The 23,357-nt window shown below is 47.3% G+C and overlaps 1 protein-coding gene across 2 annotated transcripts in view; it reads right to left on the reverse strand.

Moving 5' to 3' along the window:
• Window positions 1-1,839: 1,839 nt before the first annotated feature.
• The window catches only part of DNAJA3 (DnaJ heat shock protein family (Hsp40) member A3), a 31,029-nt gene continuing 9,511 nt past the window's right edge, over window positions 1,840-23,357 (reverse strand). Inside the window, exons 3-12 of one of the 2 annotated variants that reach the window (XM_082670278.1) lie at window positions 20,873-20,956; window positions 19,868-20,068; window positions 18,712-18,864; window positions 13,437-13,584; window positions 12,329-12,393; window positions 10,718-10,846; window positions 10,088-10,203; window positions 9,231-9,328; window positions 3,662-3,778; window positions 1,840-3,054 (exon numbers count right to left, since the gene is read on the reverse strand). In XM_082670278.1, the coding sequence (XP_082526404.1) occupies window positions 3,675-3,778; window positions 9,231-9,328; window positions 10,088-10,203; window positions 10,718-10,846; window positions 12,329-12,393; window positions 13,437-13,584; window positions 18,712-18,864; window positions 19,868-20,068; window positions 20,873-20,956 (1,098 nt within the window). In that variant the 3' untranslated portion in view covers window positions 1,840-3,054; window positions 3,662-3,674. The remainder of the gene's footprint in view (window positions 3,055-3,661; window positions 3,779-9,230; window positions 9,329-10,087; window positions 10,204-10,717; window positions 10,847-12,328; window positions 12,394-13,436; window positions 13,585-18,711; window positions 18,865-19,867; window positions 20,069-20,872; window positions 20,957-23,357) is intronic. The other variant, XM_082670279.1, reaches the window with a different exon arrangement.

Consider the following 23,357-nt stretch of genomic DNA (forward strand, 5'->3'; position numbering starts at 1 on the left):
CAAACTCATTCGATCTGTTCATTAACTGAGTCACTGAAAAAGCACTTCTTTGACAACCTACCAGTGTAAGCTAGGCCCTAAATACAATGTTCACCAGAAAAGTATGCGCCCTGCCTTGAGCCTGGTTTAGCAAGAGAGCCAGATACAAATCTGCAGAATGACTGCAGATTGACATAGGGTTGCAGAGAGCAGGAGGAATGAGGAACACTGGAGGGGGGGCCCACTTTAGTGGGACAGGGACAGCTTGCGGTCTGAGGGGAGCAGCCTCCCAGGCAGGGTAGGAGGAAAAGGATGTGATGACATGGGCTTCCAAGCCCAACCATGTCAGCAAGAGAACATGAGAGGTCATCTGTGTCCAGCCCTGTGATGCCCAAGTCCCCCAGGCCCCTGCGTGGGAAACTCACCTGCTGGGGCTGTGACTCACCGTGCCGAGATCCTGGAGCAGCCTTTGGCCAGTACCACGCCTGGGTAGAGCGTGCTGTGCCAGGTCCAGGTCCAGGTCCAGGGCGAACTGCAGGGAGCTGATGCCAGGCTCCAGCCGCTCCTCATCCACAAGCAGGCCATGGACACGTCGCCGAGCCTCTTGGGTCTGTTTGCTCACCCGGTGCCCCCTGGCCAGGCTGTTGTGAAGGCAACGTAAGGGCATTTGTGCGAAGCAGTGTCTGACTCCCCTGGGCTCACATGGTCAGGCCTGTGAGCCTCCAATGCCTTCCCTTGTCCACGCTCCAAACATTTCAGCAAATGCTCACACCATCTACCTCTCCTCCTCTCGATCCCCAGAGGCTCAGGGACCTGGAGATACTCTTTTGTATTTTTAAATACCTCACCTCACACTACAGCCCCACCTCGGGCTGCAAAGTTGTCTGGAGACACGTCTCAGGATCCAGCTGTGGGAATAAGCCAAATCCAGTCCAGGCCTTGAGTGGCGCTTGATTCTACAGATGTTGCCCCGCCACCTTCTGACCATCTGAGGGGAGGACGCCTCAGTACAGCAATGAAGATGTCTCGCTAGAAAGAAAATCCACTTTTCCCTTTCAAAGTCTAGGCTTCTGTTTTCAGAAGACAGCCACGAGTGGGACTTCGGTTGGCTTCTCCAGGAAGAAAACCTAAGCTATCACGAGAGAAACCATTTAGCTCCCCACCGCCATACCCCGGGGTCTAGGATCCTTCCAGGCCCATACTGAGTCCACAGCAGGCACTTGACAAACTTCTGTTCAATGAAGGACAAGTTTGGAAATTGGCAGGAAGTCACTGAGCCCCTTTCTCACCCAACAGGTATTCCCAGCCTCTTCACCCAACCCAACCCAGCAGTGCCCTCACACCTCAACCTGCTCAGCCCAGAACCCAGAGTGGGGCAGAGCTATATGCTCGGGGCCCACTCCAGCCATGACAGCACTTGGGCTTTTGTGAGACAGCCCGGACTAACACTGCAACACAAAAATATACCTTAATATTCCTCTGAAAATAATGGAGGAAAAAAAAAATCTAGTGAGGGAGGTGGTGACCTGTAGGGACCTAAGCAGGCCACACTGCACGTCTCTCAAATCGCAGGCTGCCAGAGAAAAAGCTACATGCCGAACCCTAGAACATTCGTCAGATCAGCACCCTCCCCCCTCTGGGATCTGGGCTGGAGAGGGTCAGCGCCTGTCAGAGCGCCACCCGTCACTTGGCGCACGTGACTCCAAGGACTAGGACAGCCACCTCCAGCCGCCCCAGGAAGGCCAGCAGAGACGTGGGGTGGCCTGACTGGCAGGTGACCACCAGTAACCCCCTGCTGGGCTACCTGCAGAAAGCTGTCTGAACTCTTTCAAAGAAGAAATGACAACAATTTAGGTTTTAAATATCTCTTTGTAGTAGATAATCTTATTTACATTGATACAGAATCATTTTACATTCCTAAAGCAGACACTAGTAGATGCTTTATTTTAGTAAATTATGAAGGAAAACAAAAAGGGAACTAATCAGAAGTGTTCTCCATCAACCTGTCTTACCACAGCAGGGGGATCTGGAAACACAATGGAACCCACACATCCTACGAGCCAAGGCTGGGGAAACAGTGTTTTGCTCTGGCTGGATGGTAGAGAACCTTCAACTGCTGAGACTGTGCTCTCCTTTTCTAAACAAACGTTTATCAGGAAAAGACGATGATCCTTAGCACTGAATAATTTAAACACACTTCTGAAAACAGAGGTCAACTGTGAGTGGTGAGAACCAAGGCCCTGGCAGGCAGCAGGGCAGGGCTCCGGGTTTAAGAGGCCGTTAGTCGGCCCCAGGCCACGGCTGGCTGTGGTCCAGCAGAAGGGCAGGAGCTCCACTCACACCCGGCTTAGAACAACAGAACTCAACTGTCAGGGGACAAGGGGCCACCCCAAGTGGGGTGGGAGGAAGGACTATCCATCCTGACAGAGATCATGGCCCATGTGATCAAGAGTAGCATCTCCAGGGACTGTCTTCATATGTGTCACCCCGGGCCCCCAAGGCCCCCATGTTCCAGCTGCTTGGTACCTTTTGGAATTAAAACAAACTCTAGCAGGGGATGCCCCTGCTGAGGAGTGGATGACACAAGTGGGGCGTGCATGCCCCAGGTTCCTGGAAAAGACAACCCTGTCAGGAAAGACTCATTCTGGAACCTCCCAGAGGTTTGCTGAGAGGGAAATTAATCACTTCACAACTCGGTGCAACTTAAGGCTTCATTTTTAAGCTGTAAGCATGGCCTTTAATTCTTTAACCACATTTGATTCCAAATCAGAGTTTTAGCTCTGCAAGAAATGTCCAGCTGTCTGACTCTGCCGGAGCCAGAAGAGGCCAAGTTACCTACCCATGGATAGGAAACTACCAGCCCTGAGACCTGCCATGCCTTACTGCCCAGGGGCTGTCCACCATGACCCTTCCATGGAGAGGTGCATTGTCACATGATTTTGCTGTTTTCCAAGGTGGTCCAGAGGGCCTCTGCAGGCAGGGGCTCGGTGCTGCTGTGGAATCCTCCTGCATCTCAGATGCCCTGGCCACAAGGAGGGCTGCTGCTCCCGGCCTAGTTTCCGGTGGACCGTTTTCCTGAGCCAAGACACAAACAGTTACATTTCACTGGCATCGCAGGAAGAACACGCCCTGTTGGTGAGCTTCTGTCATCCCTGAGAAGGAGCTGCACCAGGAGCCCCAGCCACCAGGGACCAGCACAAGTAAAAAGTGAGTCCCGAGACAACACAGTGAGCAAGCAGGACTCCTGGCAGTGCCCCCGACCCCAGCCCTAACCAAGGTTGACACCTCCCCGCGCCTCCCAGGCAGGACAGGGCGGGGATTGGGGAGATCTGAGTTCTAGGCCTGGCTCTGCTATGACTTGCCCTCTGTGACCGTGGGCAACCTGGTCCTCACCACAGCAGGACGCAGAGCCCCCAGGAGCTGGTGGAAGGAGGGCTGGGAAGCAGCAACCTCTCCAGGAAGTGGAGCCGCAGAAGCGGCTACATTCTGTGGTTCGGCCCTGCACTACCGGCTGACTCCCCACAGGCTGAGGCTTGACTCTGAGGGGAGCCAGATACACCACGCCTGAGACTGGAACCTCTTCAACTCTGGGTGTGGGGGGACGATACTGGTTAAAGTGACAGAAAACGGATTAGTTCACAGAGGGGAACGAAAAGGGGAGGAACCTCAGGGGTTTTCCTACCTCGGCTGGGATATCAGGAGGTAAACATTTTCTTAAGTTTGGAAAGGAGTCCCTCCTTGTCCTCCCCAGCCTCAGGCCTAGCCTTGCCTCCTGCGGAGCTATCCATGGTGCTACCACCTGGGCACAAACAGCAGAGAGAACTGGGGTCAAGGGCGCACACCTCCATGTGTCCCATCCCAGGTCCCGCCTGGCTACCCAGGGCTCGCCACTGAAGGAGCCACCAAGCGCCACCCGGAGAGGAGAGGGGGCTGCACCCCGATTGGCCAGGGCTGCCCCGCCTGTCAGATGACTCAGCACTTCGGAGCATCCCAACTGCTCCTCGAGTCACTGGCCCTCGAAAGGAAGACAAGAAATAGAAAGGGACAAAAAGGAGCTGTCTCTACCTTAACAACCGTAATAGAAATAGAGCCAAGTGCCAGATGTCTTCTGGGCCAGGCCACACGGCATCCACATTAGCTCGTTCAATCCTTAGGCTAACCTTACAGGTAAATTCCACAGATGAAAAAACCAAAAACCAGAGGCACAAAGGGGTTAGGTGGCATGCCCAAGGTCACAGAGCCGGTAAGCAGGCAGGAGGCCCGAGATGAGACCCAAGCAGTCAGACGCCAAAGTCCAGGCTCTCACTCACCGGCTCTGAGAAGTGAAGAACACGCACCAAGACCAACCAACCAGCTTCCACAGCCTGTCGGGGCACACAAACCGTCTCCGGGACACCTGGGGGTCCCAGGACATGCGCACTTCTCATCTATGACAATGGCAGCCGAGGACCCTGTGTGTCACTGGGCAAGCATCTGGCTCCAAATGCTCCAGATAAAGGGAGGCTGATCTGCTGTTTCTTGAGGGCCCACTGAGAGCAACTCTGCTGCACTAACACATCGTTTTAAAGACCTGCCAACCACGAGGCAGAGGGCCAACTTGTTATGAGCTGGACTGTACTCAATATTTTTCATTGTGCTAGGAGAATTAGCACATCTCAACATGCTAGGAGATGTACATCAAGTACAGCACGCAGAGGGTACAAAATGGTCACGTCTCCAAGATCTCAGTCTAAGACGCCTTTGTTGGTGAGAGGCCCAAAGCTCTGGGCAACAGGCCCCCAGCAGGGGTGGGGCAGGTTGTCCTGGGTACAGCCCCCAGGGCCGTCCTCTGGACCTGATGTGCTCTCCTAAGTCAGGAATGTCCTCAGAGAGATAGCGGTGGCCCCAAACAAGAATGTGCTGCCAGAGGTCTGAGCAACCACAAAAGCCCGATGCCCAGGGCTCCCCAGGTGAGGACCCGGGCACTGCACAATCACAGCGGCAGGCCCCTGTGAGAGGCATCCATGGCCGCACGTTACAAGGCCAGGTGTGCCCTCCTTCAGTCCTTCACGTCCCCTTTTCTTACATAAAGACTTAAGTAACAAAAAAGGACTCTCCTAACACAAAGGAATCCACAAACCAGAAATTTCCTGGGCCTCCTCGGACAAGGCAAGGCAAGGCAAAAGTATTGAATTTTGTTATGTCCTTGGTGAGGGGACAGCAAGTCTGTGTGTGTGTGCACGTGTGTGTGTGTCTCACACTATGAGTTACTGCTGCTGATGGAGCTTTTAACATGTGCCAGGTATCGTGCCAAATGCTTTATCCACATGATCTTATTTAATCACAGAAGAACCCTATGAAGTAGATGCTACTATTATCCCCAATTTATAGATAAGGCAACTGAGGCTCAGAAGTGAAGAAATTTGCCTAAGGCTTTATAGCTAAAAATGGCAGAGCTGGGACCTGAATCATTTGATAGCAGAACCCAAGCTCTTAACTATTAGTCACAATGGGGCACAGAAACACTCAGTGACCACCATCACCCCCACCTCCACTCTGCTGTCCCTGCAGTCATGCCCCGGGGCCACAGCGTTTGGCCAAAGTCTGGGAGAGCCAGAATAAATACCTAGTTAGCGGGTTAATGATTCAAAACCAAAAAATAAAACAGAACACAGACTCCTGGAAATTCTCACCCCCTGCCACCAGAACACATTCTTATCTCTCTCTATTTTAAATGTGGGCTCCTTCAGGAATAAGGCTTACTGACAGGGACATCAAAGGATTTAAACACTGAATTTAAAATTCTGAACCGAAAGTCAGGGATAAACTGTGAGCCTCTGTACACGGATGATGCAGTCTATACCTACATCACTTTTCTGGCCCATGGGAGGAGGGACGTGTCCTTATAGGATGTCCTGAGCACTCAGATGCCTTCTGGTTTCATTACAGGATACAAGCTGGCACATGATTCCTGCACTTAGGATCAACAGGAAATGCCCATGATCCCTCCAGCTTTACAGGCACTGCATGAGCGTTTCCAGTCTGCACCTTCAGGAGGTGACCAGAGCGGAGGGGCTGCTCAGCCAACCTCAGGCAGAGGTCAGACCCGAGGCACAGGACTCCTCTATCAGACCACACGTAGCTTGCCCGAGCAGGGGTTACATTTCCATCCCTCAGAAGGAAAATGAATTCAGATAAACTCAGCTAACAGGCGCTATGCACGTGCAGGGGATTCAAAGAGGACACGCTCCCAGCCTACAGGCAGCGATTCCCAGTCATAAGTGTTTGACGGCCCTTTACAAAATGAAGAATAACCAGGTAACATTCATTCTGGGAATGTGTACCACCTTTCTCCACAGTCACAAACCCCTAGTGTTATAAGCAAGGTCTAACACTTATTTGGGGGTTCAGTGCTTGCCCTGTCCTCCCCACTCACACTGTAAGCTGGATGGGGCAGGGACCCTGTCTCTCTGTGCATTGCTTCTTATCACGTGGCAAATGCTCAATGACCATCTGTGTGAAGAAACAGAGAAGCCAACAGGACTCCAGGATAACTTCTGAGGACTGGACCCACCCTACAGGTAGAGGTGCGGGTCTACACTCACAGCCTGACTCCCTGAGCCGTCTACACGCACAGACTGAGCCAGTGGAGCACCCCTTGTTCCACTAAAATGTCTCTTCCCTCATCTTCCTCTTGCCTCCACCCTGCCTAGATAAAGGGGCTCTATAGTCAACTGTCAGCTTGTCAGAGAAGAGAACGCAGTGGGATCCCCAAATAATGAGCTATGGAACAGGCTCCTACACGACAGCTAAGTGTACGTACGTGGGTTGTCACAGGAATTAATGATGATCCAGAAACACAAACAATGAGCCACACTGTCTCTAAACCCAAAAGGCCACGTGGTACCTCAGAGCACCCCAGGCCCCCGAGAGCACTAAGGGTCCCAAGCTCACTACGGTCTTCTGCTTCACAGACTGGGAATGAAGCCAGGGTCAGACATTAAGGTTTTCAGCAGGGGCTTTAGGGAACAAAAGTAAACAAGGGATACTAAACCCACCAAAAACTTTACGTCAGTTTCCGACATAATTTTAACTATTCCAAATGCCTTCCCGTAATGAAAGCAAAGACACCCAGGAATCTGTTTGTATCTGCAGTGACAGTCTCCGATGACTATCTCACTTAGAGGCTATTAAGAAATGACACTTTAGCCCAAGAACCACTGATGACTGCAAGCAACTGCTTCTAGTAAAACTTCAATGAAAGAGATTCAGGCTCTACTTAAATAAATAGGAGTCACCTTAAGGAAGTTGACAGGAGGGGAATTTTGTACACTGGTGTGTTTTCACACGTGGACTGCAAAGGTAACTTTCTTCACAGTGTAACAAGAGGCTTAACCACACCCAGGTAGCAGACTGACTGACAATGCATTCTTTGAAGCCATTACTAAGATTCTTAAATGCCTTTTAAAGAATTATGTCTGGCAGCCAAATTTCCCACTGGAATACAATTCTGAAATGACAACAGAAGTAGAAAAAATAATAATTCGGCATACTCATTTTACTTTATAAACACTTTTCACAAATGCATCCAATGCCTATGTAAAGTTATGCTATAGTTAGCAAAATTATGTCAATAAACATTTAAAGGAAGAACTGGCCAAGTGTCTGGCACACAGGAGCTTCCCAATAAATCCTGGCTGAACAAGGGGACAGGGAATGAGCTAACAGGACAAAGAACCATGAAAATAATGACGGTTCTAAGAACACTCATAAGCTGACTGCATGATCAACTCCCAATTTAAGCTCTCAGAAAGGGACTGAAGACAACAACTGGTGATGACTAATAACTGACATTCAAATATAGTGAACAAGGCCCAGGTGGACCTCAAGTTCCCAATGTGGGAGGGGGCACAGCTGAGAACTGGCTGCAGAACAAATCTCACATGCTCCATGACTGCGGAAAAATTTGGGACTCAGGAAGAAGCTAGAGGTGCATAAGTAGAGTTACATGGAACAACCATTCCCACTTCCTTTTAGTTCAAGGGATATTAACAGAAAATATGAAAAAAGTCTAAGAACGAAACCACTAAAATAAGTGCCCACTTGGTGCCTAGTTGGCCACAGACAGGATTTGTGGCAGCTGCTTTTTCACGGAGGACTTGGTCCCCTGGACTTAACAGGAACTCAGGGGACCTCGCTGGCAGTCCAGGGGTTGAGACTCCACGCTTCCAATGCAGGGGGTGCAGGTTCGATCCCTGGTCTGGTTACTCAGAACCCACAAGCCACGTGGCATAGCCAAAAAAACACAAAAAACAAAAACAAAACAGGAGCTCAGCCAAGTCCATGCAAAGGCTATTGCTGCTGGGACCCCCACCCCTACCCCGGGGCTTCAAGGCCAAGCCCCCACCCCCCACTCCAATCACCTGCTCTGAATGACCATACACTGATCTAATGCCATTCAAGCTCTGAGAAGGTGAGAGGCAGATCCAGGACCCAGACAAAAACAAAATGATGCAACGAGGAAGCAACATGTTGGGCAGCTGAAGCCAATTCACCTTTGGCACGGCCTGTCCTGGCCCCAGCAGAGGCCCAATCGACAGAGAACAGCGTTTTCTCAGCAGAGCAGCCCCATCCCATGGGAGGAGGGCTGTGGCTGAGGTTCCCGTGGTCAAAGCTTCTGCCTGTGGGCATTTTGGTATCAAATCACCAATATTTAACTCCACTCTACAGAGGGCCTATGATGTTTAAGCTCAGGGTAAATAAGGTGTTTTGTTTTTCATTGTCCTAGGAATTCAGAATTTAAGCCTGCTATGAACAGGCAGATTTGGGGTAATGTGACCACGGTCCTTCATTGCTGTAGTAGTTGTTTACAGGACACTCTGAAATCCTGGAGAAGCTTTCTGGGAGAGGAATGCATTAAGCCTCCCAACCCATCTTCTCCTTTAGTGGTTACAAGGTGATCTCAGGTAGGGATGTGCCCAAGGTCACAAGGCAAGTGGCAGAACCAAGGATAGAACTCAGGAGAGCAGCCCTCTGAGACACACAGCTGATACCTGGCAGGAAGCATCGTGGAACTTGCTAACCTCGGCAAGCAGCACAGGTGCAGAGGAAGGGGGAACAGCTTTACTCTGGAGCGCGGCTGCCCCTGCCGTTCCTAGCCCTCAGCTCCCCTCTTTCTACTCTGCTCTGCCCAAGTGGAAACCCCAACACGCTTCTGAACCGTCCACCCTCCGAGGGGCTGGGGGCTCCCACAGGTCGCTGGGCCACCTTACCAGTGCTTGTGTTGGTGACGCCGTTCACTGTCCCCTCCACATCGGTCTCATCCTCAGCGTAGCTCAGAATCAGGCTCTGCTGCCGGCTTGTCAGTCTCCTGTGGACCGAGCACAGTCAGTGTCAGAGTGCTTCCTCTGGGCAGCTTTTTAAAGGACGTGGACGCGGCCAGTCCCCATGCAGCATGTGGGAAATGCAAGACCCGCAACCCAGGCACAGGACACACCCTGAATCCAAGAGCCCACGCCCTCAAAGCTTCCGTAAAATAAACCTCCTGTACTACCCTAACTTGTTCTAAACAACTGCCACTGTGGCTATGCTAAATAGTTTACAGGGGGGAACAAAATGGAAATGATCTAATTAAAGAGAGGGCTGGAAACCCAGTCCTCCCAAGTGGAGTCTGGCATGCCCTGCTCCGGATGCCCACAGCTCCCGGCTTGGACTTTTCTCCCAGACACCGCAGACATCACCCACCACTATCTGGTTATAGGTCTCTCCCACCAGATGGCAGGCAACCTGAGAACAATAATAACAAAATCAACAGCTGCAGCAATAGCTAAGCATTCCCTATGGGTTATTCCTTTAATCTTCCAGCAACTCAACGAGGTCGAGCTTTTGTATTACGTCCACTTTCAGAAGGAGCGCCCGGGCAGGACACACTTGACTTAGAGGGAGAAGTAACCTGCCTAAGCCTCAGCGCTTATGGCAGCAGTCACACAGGTCGGGCAGTCGGGCTCGGCACTGAACCACCATGCCGCTCAGCACCAACTCAGCAGGTAAGAAGCCCTCAAGCGGCTCCTGCCCAGTGCTGAAAGCTGCAGAGATCGGGCGGGCCTCGCCACAGCTGAGCAGCGCTTACTTTGGAACTCTGATCTTGATGTGAATGTAGTGATCTCCATAGCCATAGCTGTTAATCCGGGGGATGCCTTTCCCGCTCATGCGAATCTTCTGGTCTGACTGAGTCCCAGGGGGAATCTATAAAGAAAGAAAGGAATCTCTGGTTTTCCTTGGTTTCCAGTTGCCCAAATGAAAACATTTCACTACGTGAAGACAATCTTATTCCCAAAAAGAACTCCATTCAGGTTTCTAGACCAAACCCACCAGACACCACACGGAAACTGGCTAAGCCAGGTCCATCCCGAGCAGAGCCTGTGACGGCCTTGAGGGCAGGGAGTCTGGGGCGGCAAGCCCAGAGCAGGAGTGAGGGAGCATGGAGAGCAAGACCTGGGAGGAGGCAGAGCCAACTGGGGCACCACTGAGGCTGCTCCCCGGCCCGGCAGCAGTGGACATGGCCCGGGAGCTCCCTTCCCTGCCAAGTCACACCCAAGGCACAGCCAACACTCCTCCTTCCCCCCCACACCCAGCTTGTCTCCTCGAATCCCCGACAGGCTGGCTGTTCCCAGGTTCCAGCCACTTCTCAGCCATTTCCCGTTTCAGAAAAAAAGAACAAGGAAATACAAGGGTGGCGAGGCCACACTTGTCCTCTTACCATCACGTTGATGGTCTCATACAGGCCCTGCGCTCTGGCGGTGCCTCCCAGAATGGCCTGAGCTATGGAAATGAAGAGGTCGGAGTGGATGTCTGCACCGTCCCTCCGGAACACGGGGCTTTTCTGCACCTACAGCCAAGCACGAGAGGGGGTTACGCTCAGAGAAGTTGTTCTGGAGAGCGGGCAACAGACGCATCTCAGCAGCTCAGAGCACAGCGTCAGGGAGAGAATGTACTTTCAGGGAGAGAATGTACTTTCACCAAAGCAACCACGCCCCCAGGCTCTGGGAGTTACAGGGCAGGTTCCTACTCCACTGCAATGCAAGAGTGTCATCTCAGATCAAGCTGTTCAACTGTTGAGGGAAGTAAAAAAGTAAAATCAGCTTCTGAACATTAAAAAAATAAAAATCTTTATTGGAAAGTATAAAGAAACACAGACTAATACAATCTACAAAGGCGAAAACGGTTTACTTTCCAGAGTCATTTGGTACAAACTACCTTCAAGTCAGACTGACAACACTGGAATTATTCTGATTTTATAAGCACTATTTTTTGTGTGTCAAAGACGTTCTTTGCCTTCCAGTGATTTTTTCTTTTTTTCTTCTCTATCATCAGCTGCGAACAATCTGAATTCTCTACCAAGCCTTCCTTATAGATTGGCTTCCAGCCCGCTGCCTTTGTCTTCGATTTCTCAGTCTAGAAGACTCACCCTTTACATTATTTTTTTGTTTTAAATTATAAAATATTTCACATATACGTAAACCAGCAAAGTAAATAACACACGGTGTTTCCACAACCCAGCTTAGGTAACAGAACATTAGGACACAGGTGACTTCTCCCCACCTCCAGCTCACCCCTCCAGAGTAACCAGGCCAATTTAGTAGGTATCATTCCTACAAGCATCTGTTTACTTTTCCTACATGTTTACATGCCCCTAAACAATACATAACACCACCTCACATGGTTTAAAGTTTTACACAGATGACCTCCTTCCCGCGCCCTGCAACCTGCTCTCTCCCTGTTCGTAACTGAGAAGTCCCAGGACATCTCATGCTGACATGTGTAGCGCGAGCCTCCTGCTCTGAGGTGCCCTGGGCCCACAGTGCAGACCACTCACCATTCTCCTCTCCAACGACAGCAGACTGTTGTCACTGTCTCGCTGTTGTTAACGAGGCTGTCACACACCCTGCCTCTGCGAACTGCACCTCCTTGGGTACACGTCTGGTGGAATCGCTGGCAGAAGGCGCCACCTCCTCTCATGTTTCCCTCACCTCAGAAAAGTGGGTTTGCCCTGCACATTGTACGTAAAACTGTAGCTGTGGCACTGTTTGTCCCTATGAACAATTTGATACATAAAAAATACAAGATGTTTTCTGTATTTTTATGAGTCCAACTTGTAAACACCTCGAGGAAACTTTGTTCTCTCCACATTTAGCACAAAAGCTTGATGTAACACACGTTTAATCACCCTGTCAAAGTGGCCACTGCTCATCTTGGAAACTCAGATGGCCAGACACTCTGGGAAGCTCCTACCTCTCCTATGAGAAGCCTGGGCCATACCCTCTCCAGGAGAGCAAGGGCCTGACAGAAGCTGTGCAAACAGAGAACCTACCCTGAATGTGATGAAAATTTCTCTTTTTCCTACAGGCATCCTCACAGTCTGGCCATCCTCGACTCCTGTAAGTAAAAACAAAAGTTCAAAAGAGAACGATTATTTTGGGACCTCCCAAGGCATTTTCTATGCTAGATCCATTTACAACCCACCAACTTACTCATTTCTGTTTCCTGTTAACAAGGAATAACACAACTACCGAAGATAGCAACAAGTATAACTTAAAACAAGAATAACTTTCCAAAGGTGCAACATACAATAATTGATAACTGAACAAAAGCCCCTTCTATTCATTTCTTCGGTTTACTGCCAGGTCCACCTCGTATCTCAGTGAGTTTAGAGTCTAATCGGGGTGACAGCTATTAGCCAAATAACAATACTAACAAATGTATCGCTACAAACAGAGACGTGTTCTTAGAAAGAAAAGATCACAGCTCCAGAAAAAGGAACATCTAAGGAACAGGGAGGGTTCCAGAAGGCTCCCCTGGGGAAGTGACACTTGAGCTGGGAGCTCCGGGAGAACAGAGTTAACCTACTGAAAAGAAGGTGGACAGTGAGCTTCAGTCACCGGGGAATGGCGTATGCAAAGGCTCTGTTCTGGGAGGCAGGGGCTACGTGAAAGTCAGGAAGCTGCAGGGCAGGTAATGAGGGGGAGACTAAAAAGAGCGGAGGCTGAGACCAGCAGGGGCTGGAAGGGGAGGCCATTTCTCGGCCCCTGAGAGTCACTGCAGTGTCTTCAACAGGATGAGAGACATGACCAGACCACACAGTGGAAACACTACCCTAGGAACAGGAGCCAGTTAGGGAGAGCAGGCACAAGCTGGCCCTGGGGGCAGGAGGAGGGGGTGGTGTTGCCCGCTGGGCTGTCAGTGGGGACGACATTGGCCTTGGGACAGAAGATGGAGGAGATGGGGGAGTCCTTCACACAGAAGCAGAGCGGTCACGTCGGGTTCCATCTCCCCACAAGACATGGGTGCAGATTTTAAGGATAACTGGTGCAGTGGAAAACGCAAGGAGACCCTGGTTCCTCCTCGAGTTTGGGCTCCAGAAACAAGGACACGATGGCCCCGGCTCCCAGCCCCTGTGCGTGGAGGAGCCCCAGACCCACCGGCAGGCACAGGGATCACCACCTTCTTCTTCTGCTTGGCTTCTCCTGCTCCTCTGCACACCACACAAGGAGACGTGATGATGGAGCCCCGGCCACCACACCTCCGACATGTGGAGCGCATCACAAAAGGGCCTGTATTTATGGTTTCCTGATAAAAAGAAGAAAAATGGGAGCCTTAGACACCGGTAAACCCTGACAGCGAGGTCCTGGGACCACAATGTGCACGAGAAACATTTCACCAAAGATTCACGTGTTGCGTGCACATGCGCTAAAACATACTGCCTAAAGACACAGGTGCAGGAGCTCAAACTGTTAATCTGACTTAGAGCGCACCGACTTCTGAATCCCAAACCACAAACCTGATTATATGAGGCTGAAAAATGAGATGCTGCCTCTCTACAGAAGTTCCCGAAACTCCTGGGAGCTGAGCAAATATGCTTTAAAAAGAGTACCCCCCCATTACAAAAGGGACAGCTGGGAAAGCAGAGAAAGAAAGAGGAAAGTGACGACTGGATGCAACCCCCACCCAGAGCTGCCATTGCCCACTCCAAGGGAGAAGCAGCACTGGCCTCTCTGTCTCCCAGGGCCCCCCCACTGTCCCCAGCCCCCATCACAGGTACCCTGGGAGCAAGGAGGCAAGCTGCTCCTCTCGCAGGTACTGGTGCTGCTCATGCTCCCACCCAGGGGTCTCTTCTTCCCCACCCCCCCCAGCCCCTCCCACCCCAGTCCTCCAGGAGCCTCCCCGGCTCCCAGCCCCTCGCACAGCTGGTGGGGCCTTACAATTTGTGGCCACTCCCATCAGCTCCTCACTGGGCACTGGAAATCGGTTACCTTTTTATTTAACCTAACATCCTTGGGGGTTTTTTTCTTGGTAAATTATCAAATAGCTGTTTTTATAGCAAATCAAAGGATACAAACATATATTAAAAAAATTATTAATCTCCCCCCTCATCGTGATTCCCAAGGTGACCAGCTCTTGGTAGCTCAGTTTGAGGTGTTCTTTCCCACAACTCGCTCACTCACTCTCTCTTTCTCTCCATAAAAAACTTTTTAAGTAAAAATTTTATAATGACAATATATTATACTATCGCTCTGCAACTTGCTTTCCCTTTCATCTTCATGATACATCATGAACATTCCTCCAGACCAATATATATAGATTTCAATTTCCATTTTAATATTTAATTTTTGTTTCGGTGAAGAAAAAAATCTCTTCACATAGATCCTTCTGTTCTGATGTCTTAATTCTTTTTTCTAAGACAGATTCCCAAAGGTGGACTTGCTAGGACAAATATTTATTAAAATTAAAATTTTATGTGCTAGGTACTTCCCTGGTGGTCCAGTGGCTAAGACTCCCAATGCAGGGGGCCCAGGTTCGATCCTTGGTCAGCGAAATAGATCCCGCACGCCGCAACTAAGAGTATGCATACCGCAACTAAAAATCCCGCATGCCGCAACTAAGACCCGACACAGCCAAATAAATAAATAAATAAATAAAAAGACTTTTTTCAAAATACAATACAATTTTATGTGCTATATTTATTTGAAAAGGTCCTATGTGCGTATAGTACAAAATTCTAAAGTAGGGACTTCCCTGGTGGTGCAGGGGTTAAGAATCCCCCTGCCAATGCAGGTTCAAGCCCTGATCCGGGAAGATCCCACATGCCGCAGAGCAACTAAGCCCGTGCGCCACAACTACTGAAGCCCATGCGCCTAGAGCCCATGCTCTGCAACAAGAGAAGCCACTGCAGTGAGAAGCCCATGCACCACAAACAGAAATAGCCCCCGCTTGCCGCAACTAGAGAAAGCCCATGTGCAGCAACGAAGACCCAACATAGCCAAAAATAAGTAAATAAATAAATTTATTTTAAAAAAAATTCTAAAGTAAAACATGAAGGTACGGTGAAAAGTTAAATGTCCCCCTCACCCCTGGCCCCTAACCATTCCAAGTACCTTCCATAGATGCACAGCTATAGTGATATACTTGTGTATCCTACTTTTACAGACACACATTTCAAGCCATCCATCTGTGCATTACAAGTTTTCAATAAGCCCAGGTAGCATACCATGCACACAGTTCTGTGGCTTTTGCTATTTTGTTTTTAACAATTTAATAATCTCAGAGAGCACTCCTCATCAGTGTATTTTTCAGACAACTCACTCCTGGTGGTCACTGAGGCTGTCCAGTCCTTTCTTATTACACACAGGCTCCAAGGGACACCCTGTACATGTGCTATTTTCCAGGTGTGATCTATAGGCTACATCCGCACAGAGAGAGGCATATGTGCAGGTGAACAGCCACTGCAGCTGTGGCCAGGGTGGTTTCCACATCCACCATCAGTGCACACGAGTGCCACGTCCCACAAGCCTGTCAGCAGGGCCTGAACCCATCTCTGAAATGTGTGGCGAACTTCAGGCATCTCCTTGGCTCCACCTGCACTTCCCTGATCGCCAGCAAGAAACATTTGCTGGTCACTTGCATTTCCTCTTCTCACCTTGACCTGTTTTTCTAATGAGCTGTTAGTCTTTTTCTCAATATTCTGAAAGAGCCCTTTACATATTAGGAATACTAATCCTTTAGCTATGTCTTGCAAATTTTTTTCCCCAATCTCAAACATTACATTTTGAGAGAAATACACTTCAGCTTGTCTTATCTCAATGTTCACCTAAGAAATGTGAAAAAAGAAAGTCATAGCAATTCATGGCCTTGGAGAAAGGACCTTAGACGTGAGAGGGAATTAGGATCAATAAAAAGTATCTGTAGGGAATTCCCTGGCAGTCCAGTGGTTAGGACACGGAGCTTTCACTGCCGAGGGCCCGGGTTCAATCCCTGGTTGGGGAATTAAGATCCCATAAGCTGCCTGGCGCAGCCAAAAATGAAATAAAATAAAAAATAAAATAAAAAGTATCTGTAACAAGTGGCAGCAACTCAACTCACAAAACTGTAACCACAGGAATCCTCATCCTCTCCAAGAGCGCCCTCTAGAGGAATGTAAGCACAACTTCACTTTCTCAGACTAAGCTGTAGGAGTATTTACAGGTAACTCTGGGCACACCCATCAGTGGACTATTATTTAGCCATCAAAAAGAATGTTTAAAAATATTCAAAGATATGGAAAAATGCTTTCATTATAATAAATGAAAAAAGGGAAAAATTGCATGTATGATTCTGAACGTTGAAAATTATATACAAATAGGCAAAAATATATTCAAAGTCAAAAGACAAATACAACTAAAATCATTGGCAAAGGACTAATTCAATTAATTTATAAAGGGCTTCTACAAATGAATAAGAAAAAGACCAATTACTCAATACAAAGAAGGACAAAAGATGGAATACATGCAAAAAAACAAAGGCTCTCAAATCTTAGAAAAGATATTCTACTTCACACGTAATAGATACCTGTATATTCAAAAAATGAATATGAGGAATGACACTATTCAAAGGTATCCGTTGTCTATAACATGAAAAAAATAAGAACCACCTAGGTATCCAGCAACAGGGGCCTGCCTAAACAAACGGTGATGTGTCCATATAAAGGAATACTGTGGCCATAAGAAGACTGAGGCAGGGACTTCCCTGGTGGCGCAGTGGAATGATGGGGACACATCAAAAGAATACAGGAGCCAGCCAGAAGACACTTCCACAGGCCAAGTCAGGGACAGTTTGAGCATCAAAGTAAGTAATACTAATGACAGCTCAGTGAATAAAATAAGAATCCATGAGTTCATACTGATATGAATGAAAGAATGAATAAATAAATGGAGAAGAAAAAGCTCTTCCTTTCAGTAGAATGACAATAAACAAAGAAGGGATGTTGCAATCAGAAAAGCACCATTTAGGGAGATTGGGATTGACATATATACACTAATATGTATAAAAAAGATAACTAATAACAATGTGCTATATAAAAAATAAATAAAATAAAATTCAAAAATTCCAAAAAACCCTTAAAAATCAAAAAAGAAAATCACCATTTAGCAACAGTCACAATAATCCCTGATTTAGGCAAGACTGATCCATGGATGCTGTAACTATTGGGTATAAGTTTGATGAGGAACAGGATATTTATATAGTGTCAAGGTACCTCACAACTTCCTTGTTAATTTCAATGGGAAAAATAATAAACTTTATAATGAAGAAACCCGGTGGACACTACCTTAACTGATTGTGAACAAATGTAACATCACCACTAATGAGACAAACTGACACCTCATGACTCCTGACATGATCCATGAAAAGGGCACTACATGTCTGGTGTTTCTGCAAAAAATGCATAATCTGCATTTTATCAGGATAAAACATCAGATGACCTAAATGAGGGACATCCTACAAAGCAGGTCTGTAATCCTAAAAAATGTCAGTTGTCATAAAAGAAAGACTGAGAAGTCATTCCCGATTAAAGGAGACAAAAGATATGACAACCAGATACTATGCAAGATCACAGACTGGATACTGGGCTTGTGGAAAAAAAGAACATTATAAGGACAACTGAAAAAATCTGAATTGTACAGATAATGGTATTGTATCAACATTAAACTTCCTGATTTTGACAACTTACTGTGGTTACGTAAAAGAATATTCTTGCTCTTAGCAAATATATACCATAGGGACTTCCCTGGTGGTCCACTAGTTAAGACTCCACACTCCCAATGCAGGGGGCCCAGGTTCGAACACTGGTTGGGGAACTAAGATCCCACAAACCACAACTAAGTTCGTGTGCTGCAACTACTGAGCCTGTGCACTCTAGAGCCCAAACGCCGCAACTAGAGAAGCCCATGGGCCACAACAAAGAGCCCGCGCAGCCAAAAAAAAAAAAAAAATACACACACACACACACATATATGTACACACCACAAATGACAAAGCAAATGGGACAAAATGTTAACAATTGGTGAAGCTGGGTAGAAGGAGTAAGGGAGTGGTTCTTCATACTATTCTATAAGTTTGAGTTATGCCTGAAACTTACCAAAAAGAAAAAAATGATCACACTTCAAGCAAAATTTGAGTCCCCCTCCCCTACCCCAGGTTCAAATTACCAAAATACCCCACAATGTATTTTCAGAGAAGACAGCAGAGTTTCATTGCTTCTTCTGTATTGTTAATTAGGACAGAGCACTCCTGGGAAAATGCAGAAGATTCTAGATAAAACAGTCCCACCTAGTTATGAGCTCTCAAAGCCCTAGGTCCATTGGAGCACAGAAAAGAGGAGTGGTGGAGGGGAGCAGGAAGAGGGCAAGAGGTGGGAGGCCAGGGCCTCGGCCTCACGCTCACCATGCCGGAGCCACCGCAGTAGTGGCAGTGCTGCATCTTGGTGCCGGGCTCGTTCCCTTTGCCATCACACCGCTCACAGGTATCAGTGATGTTCACGGTGAACTCCTTGTTGACACCCTTGGCAGCTTGATTGAATGTCAACTCCATGATGTACTAAAGAAATCAAGGGACCGCCTGTTATCTCTCTTAAAGTAAGGGAGAGCACTGCCCAGCAGTTTACAGTTACTTTTTCTTTTAAAGACTTTATTTTTTAAAGCAGTTTTAGGTTTACAAAATTGAGAAGGAGGTATAGAGATTTCCCACATACCTTTGCCCCCACACATGCACAGCATCCCCTGTTATCAACATCACTCACCAGAACTGTATTTATTTTATCAAGGACAAACCTACATTGACACAACATAATCATCCAAAGCCCACAGTTTACATTAGGGTTCACTCTTGGTTTTGGATATTCTATGGGTCTGAACAAATGTATAATAACATGTATCCTCACCATAGTTTCATGCAAAGTATTTTCACTGCCCTAAAAATCCTATGCTCCACCAATTCATCTGTTCCCCTAGTTACTTTACTTTTTAACTTACTTGTACTTTATCAAGCAAGAATAGATGGGACTCAACTGATTCTGCCCTAGTCCTCAGAATTTTTAAGAGATAATATTTAAGTGAAAATGTGCTTTTCAACAAACTGAAAATGCTCACAGAAAATATTTGTACATGGTCCTTACTAACAACTCAAACGATCCAAAATCATAACTCACATCATAAAACAACTCCCCTCTCTCTTCAATTCTGATAATGTCTGAAACAAGACATAAATATGGAAGAGGCAGGACTGGCAGTAGCTCCCTATGGATTGAGCTCTCCTAGAATAATGAGGCAGGCTCTAGATAAAATATTCACACTCTAACTATGGACTCTGAGAGCCTTAGGTGTTGCTGGATTAAGCAACTGTAAGAATATAGTAAAACTGTATGTACACATTATTATATGATTTTTCAAATACTGGAACCATTTCCTACCAAGATGGCTGCCTCCAAATCATCCCATTTAAGCTGCTTTAGCTTTTTCTTTGAGAAAAAGAATTGGTAAAATCCGTTTGCATCACACTTGGCAGCTAAAATTTGAATGATTCTTCAAAATGAGATGCTTACCTCCTGGGGCTGATGGAACACACTCTGGAAGTCTCCAAAAGAGGAGGATGAGAACTCCCCAAAGATCTTCCTGAAGAGCTCCTCAGGGTCAACAGTGGGGCCTCCTTTCCAGTAGCTCTGCCCAGAGCTGCCGGCCCCAGGATCGAAGCCAGCAGAGCCATAGGTGTCATACTGCTTCCTCTTCACTTCATCACTCAGGACCTACCGTGAAAGGCACAGCAGTCAGGTCCTCCTGAGTCTCCCAAGGTCCAGGGACACACACACCAAGCACAGACAGTGGTATTGAATCAACATAAAATTTCCTAATCTTGACAGCTGTACTGAAGTTATGGAAAAGAATGTTCTTGTTCTTAGCGAATACACACAGAAGTACTTAGGGATAGAGAGACACCACGTCTGCGACTTATTCTCGAATGGTCGGGGGGACGCACACTTGCGCACGCACACGCACACGCACACACACACACAAACACACACACAGAGCAGACGTAGGATATCCTACATATCCTGAACCCCTTCAGCACGGCCGAAGTCCAGGAAGGAGGTCCGCTTTCACTTAACTCTGCAATACTCAGTGGCTGTTTCATGTCCGCTTCATCCCCCTGATTACATTCTACATTCCTCTAGGGCAGTGGTGGTCTACTTTTATAACACCCACCATCCCCACCAGACAGTGATGCCCTAAGTTAGGGATGGGAGGGGTCATCAAATAGGCACAAAACTGTTTACTCTGACAAGGAGTTCCGAGACCCAGCTACAAGTCCGAGTGGAGGGAGCTCTGTTAACACAGATTATTGGATCCTGTTCTTTGATGAGATTCCAAGTTAGATCTAATGTGAAAATTTTGGATCTGGGAATTTTTTTTTTTCCTTCAACGAGGTGATCTCGTGGGGAACACAGCCTTCCCGCTGGACCTTCTGACACAGCGGTTGCCCTGGGCAGCGAGCTCTGATGCACACATACAGCGGAATGACAGTGACTGCACACACCGGTGGGCTGCATTACCTCATAGGCCTCTGCCAGCTGGGAGAACTTCTCCTTGGCTTTGGGATCATCCTTATTCGTGTCTGGGTGATATTTCTTGGCGAGCTAAGGGAGGAAATGGTAAATTACTATGGACACAAGATGATTACTAAAACTGAACCCCAGATACCAGTTACACCTCACCTCCTTTGCAGCAGTTGTCTGAGACTTTACAACCAATAGCAATTCTTAACACAAGGTTTAAGACTTTAAAATAAACCATCTCTAACTAGACTTACTGTGATGATCATTTTAGTGTATGCAAATGTTGAGTCATTATGTTGTACACCTGAAACTAACATGTCAATTATACCTCAATAAAAACAAACTAAAAGCAAAGCACAGCCAGAATTAAGAACATACACATTGTGTTCAGCTTTCAAATTTGATCAAAAGTTTATTACAAAATGACAAACTGAATTTTGGAAAAGAGAAATAAATAAATAAATAAATAAAACTATCTCTTCAAATCTGAGGTGTGTATACATTTTTCAACCACAACAAATCTCTAACAAAAAAAAAAACACTAACTCTTTAGAACTTGAGCACCTTTGTGAAAGATGCAAAAGAGTGTATCTGGTAGACTACCATCTATATAAAAAGAGAGAAAAATAACTGGATAGATAAATAGCTGTATCTGTTGTATAAATTAGTTAGAACATACACTAAGCTGAAAACACTGACTGCTCCAGGAGGGATGTGGATGAATGGGAAGGAGGGAAGACTTCTCACTGTACACTCCTTTGTACTTTTTGATTTCTGAACCAGGGGAATATATTACCTACTAAAAACACACATTTAAATATTAAAAAACAAAACAAGATCTCCCTTGGCTGTCCAGAGCACACAGGCGAGCTGAGCAGCTCTAAATGAAGGTTTCTTCTTGGCCATGCTTAGCAGTGCTGTGTGACACCTTTGTAGGTGTTCACTATGTTTGCTGCAGCTACTGATGCCTTCCAAGTCTGGGTCACCCTGATGGAGGGTGAGGAGGGCACAGAATCCTAAAGCTGAAAGCGACTCAGGAGACGTCTGGCTCCACCACTGCCGGCAACTGGCTGCTCACTTTGCTGCTGGACATGCTGGTCCTCACACCAGCACGTGGAAGGACGTCGGAGGCTGAGTGCTCAGCCAGAAGGGGGCCCTCAAGGTAGGGCAGTAGATCACGGTGGGCCACAAGGCTAGTTCCAGGCCAGGGCAAGATATACTCATGAGATCAGCACAAGGAAGAGAGGCCTTTTGCAGTCAGAAAGACCTGTTTTAGTCTTATATATGCCACTTATATAGTCTTATATATGTTTTAGTCTTATATATGCCACTTATTGACTGTGTGGCCTCAGCTGCATGTCATAACCTCGCCAAGTCTTTTGCCATGAGGAGTAAATGATGTAACACATGAAAAGCTTTTATCAATGTCTGACCCCAGTTATTGCTCCATAAAGCCTACTTTCTAAATTTCCGGTTTTAAATTACACAGCTAGGGCTTCCCTGGTGGCGCAGTGGTTGACAGTCTGCCAATGCAGGGGACACGGGTTCATGCCCCAGTCCGGGAAGACCCCACATGCTGCGGAGCGGCTGGGCCCGTGAGCCATGGCCGCTGAGCCTGCACGTCCGGAGCCTGTGCTCTGCAGCGGGAGAGGCCCGTGTACCGCAAAAAAAAAAAAAAAAAAAAGAATGTAAATTACACAGCTTTACCTGATCTATTTACTTCCACACCTAAAAACTTGGATGGTTCCCTACTCTCTCTTAAATTAAATCTCTAGTACTTGCTAAGGGCCTCACATGCCCCCTTAAGTTGGCCCCAGGCTCCATCTCTCCAATCTTCTCCCACCCTTGTATCAGGTACCTTACCTTCCAGCTCAAGAGACACACTATTCACTATCCCAAGACAGGATCTCTGCTTCCTATCCCCAAGTCTTTCCTCATTCCCTAACAACCCAGTAAATAAAAAGATATCTCAATTTAAAAATGGGCAAAGGATCTAATACACATACAGCAAATGGCCAAAAATCACATGAAAAGGTGCTTAACATCATTAGCCACCACGGAAAAGCAAATCAAAACCACAGTGAGATACCACTTCACACTCACTAGGGTGGCTTGAATCAAAAAGACAGATAACAAGTGTTTGCGAGGATGTGGAGAAATTTGAACCTTCACACACCACTGGTGAAAATCTAAAACAGTGCAGCCTGCTTGAAATAGTCTGGCACTAGAAATAAACCCACACACCTATGGTAAATTAATCTATGACAAAGGAGGCAAGAATATACAATGGAGAAAAGACAGACTTCAATAAGTTGTGCTGGGAAAACTGGGCAGCTACGTGTAAAAGAATGAAATTAGAACATTCTTTAACACCATACACAAAAATAAACTCAAAATGGATCAAAGTCCTAAATGTAAGACCGGACACTATAAAACTCCTAGAAGAAAACATAGGCAGAACACTTTTTGACATAAATTGCAG

This window comes from Grampus griseus, assembly GCF_964374135.1.
Source record: "Grampus griseus genome assembly, chromosome: 14".
Lineage (NCBI taxonomy): Eukaryota > Metazoa > Chordata > Mammalia > Artiodactyla > Delphinidae > Grampus > Grampus griseus.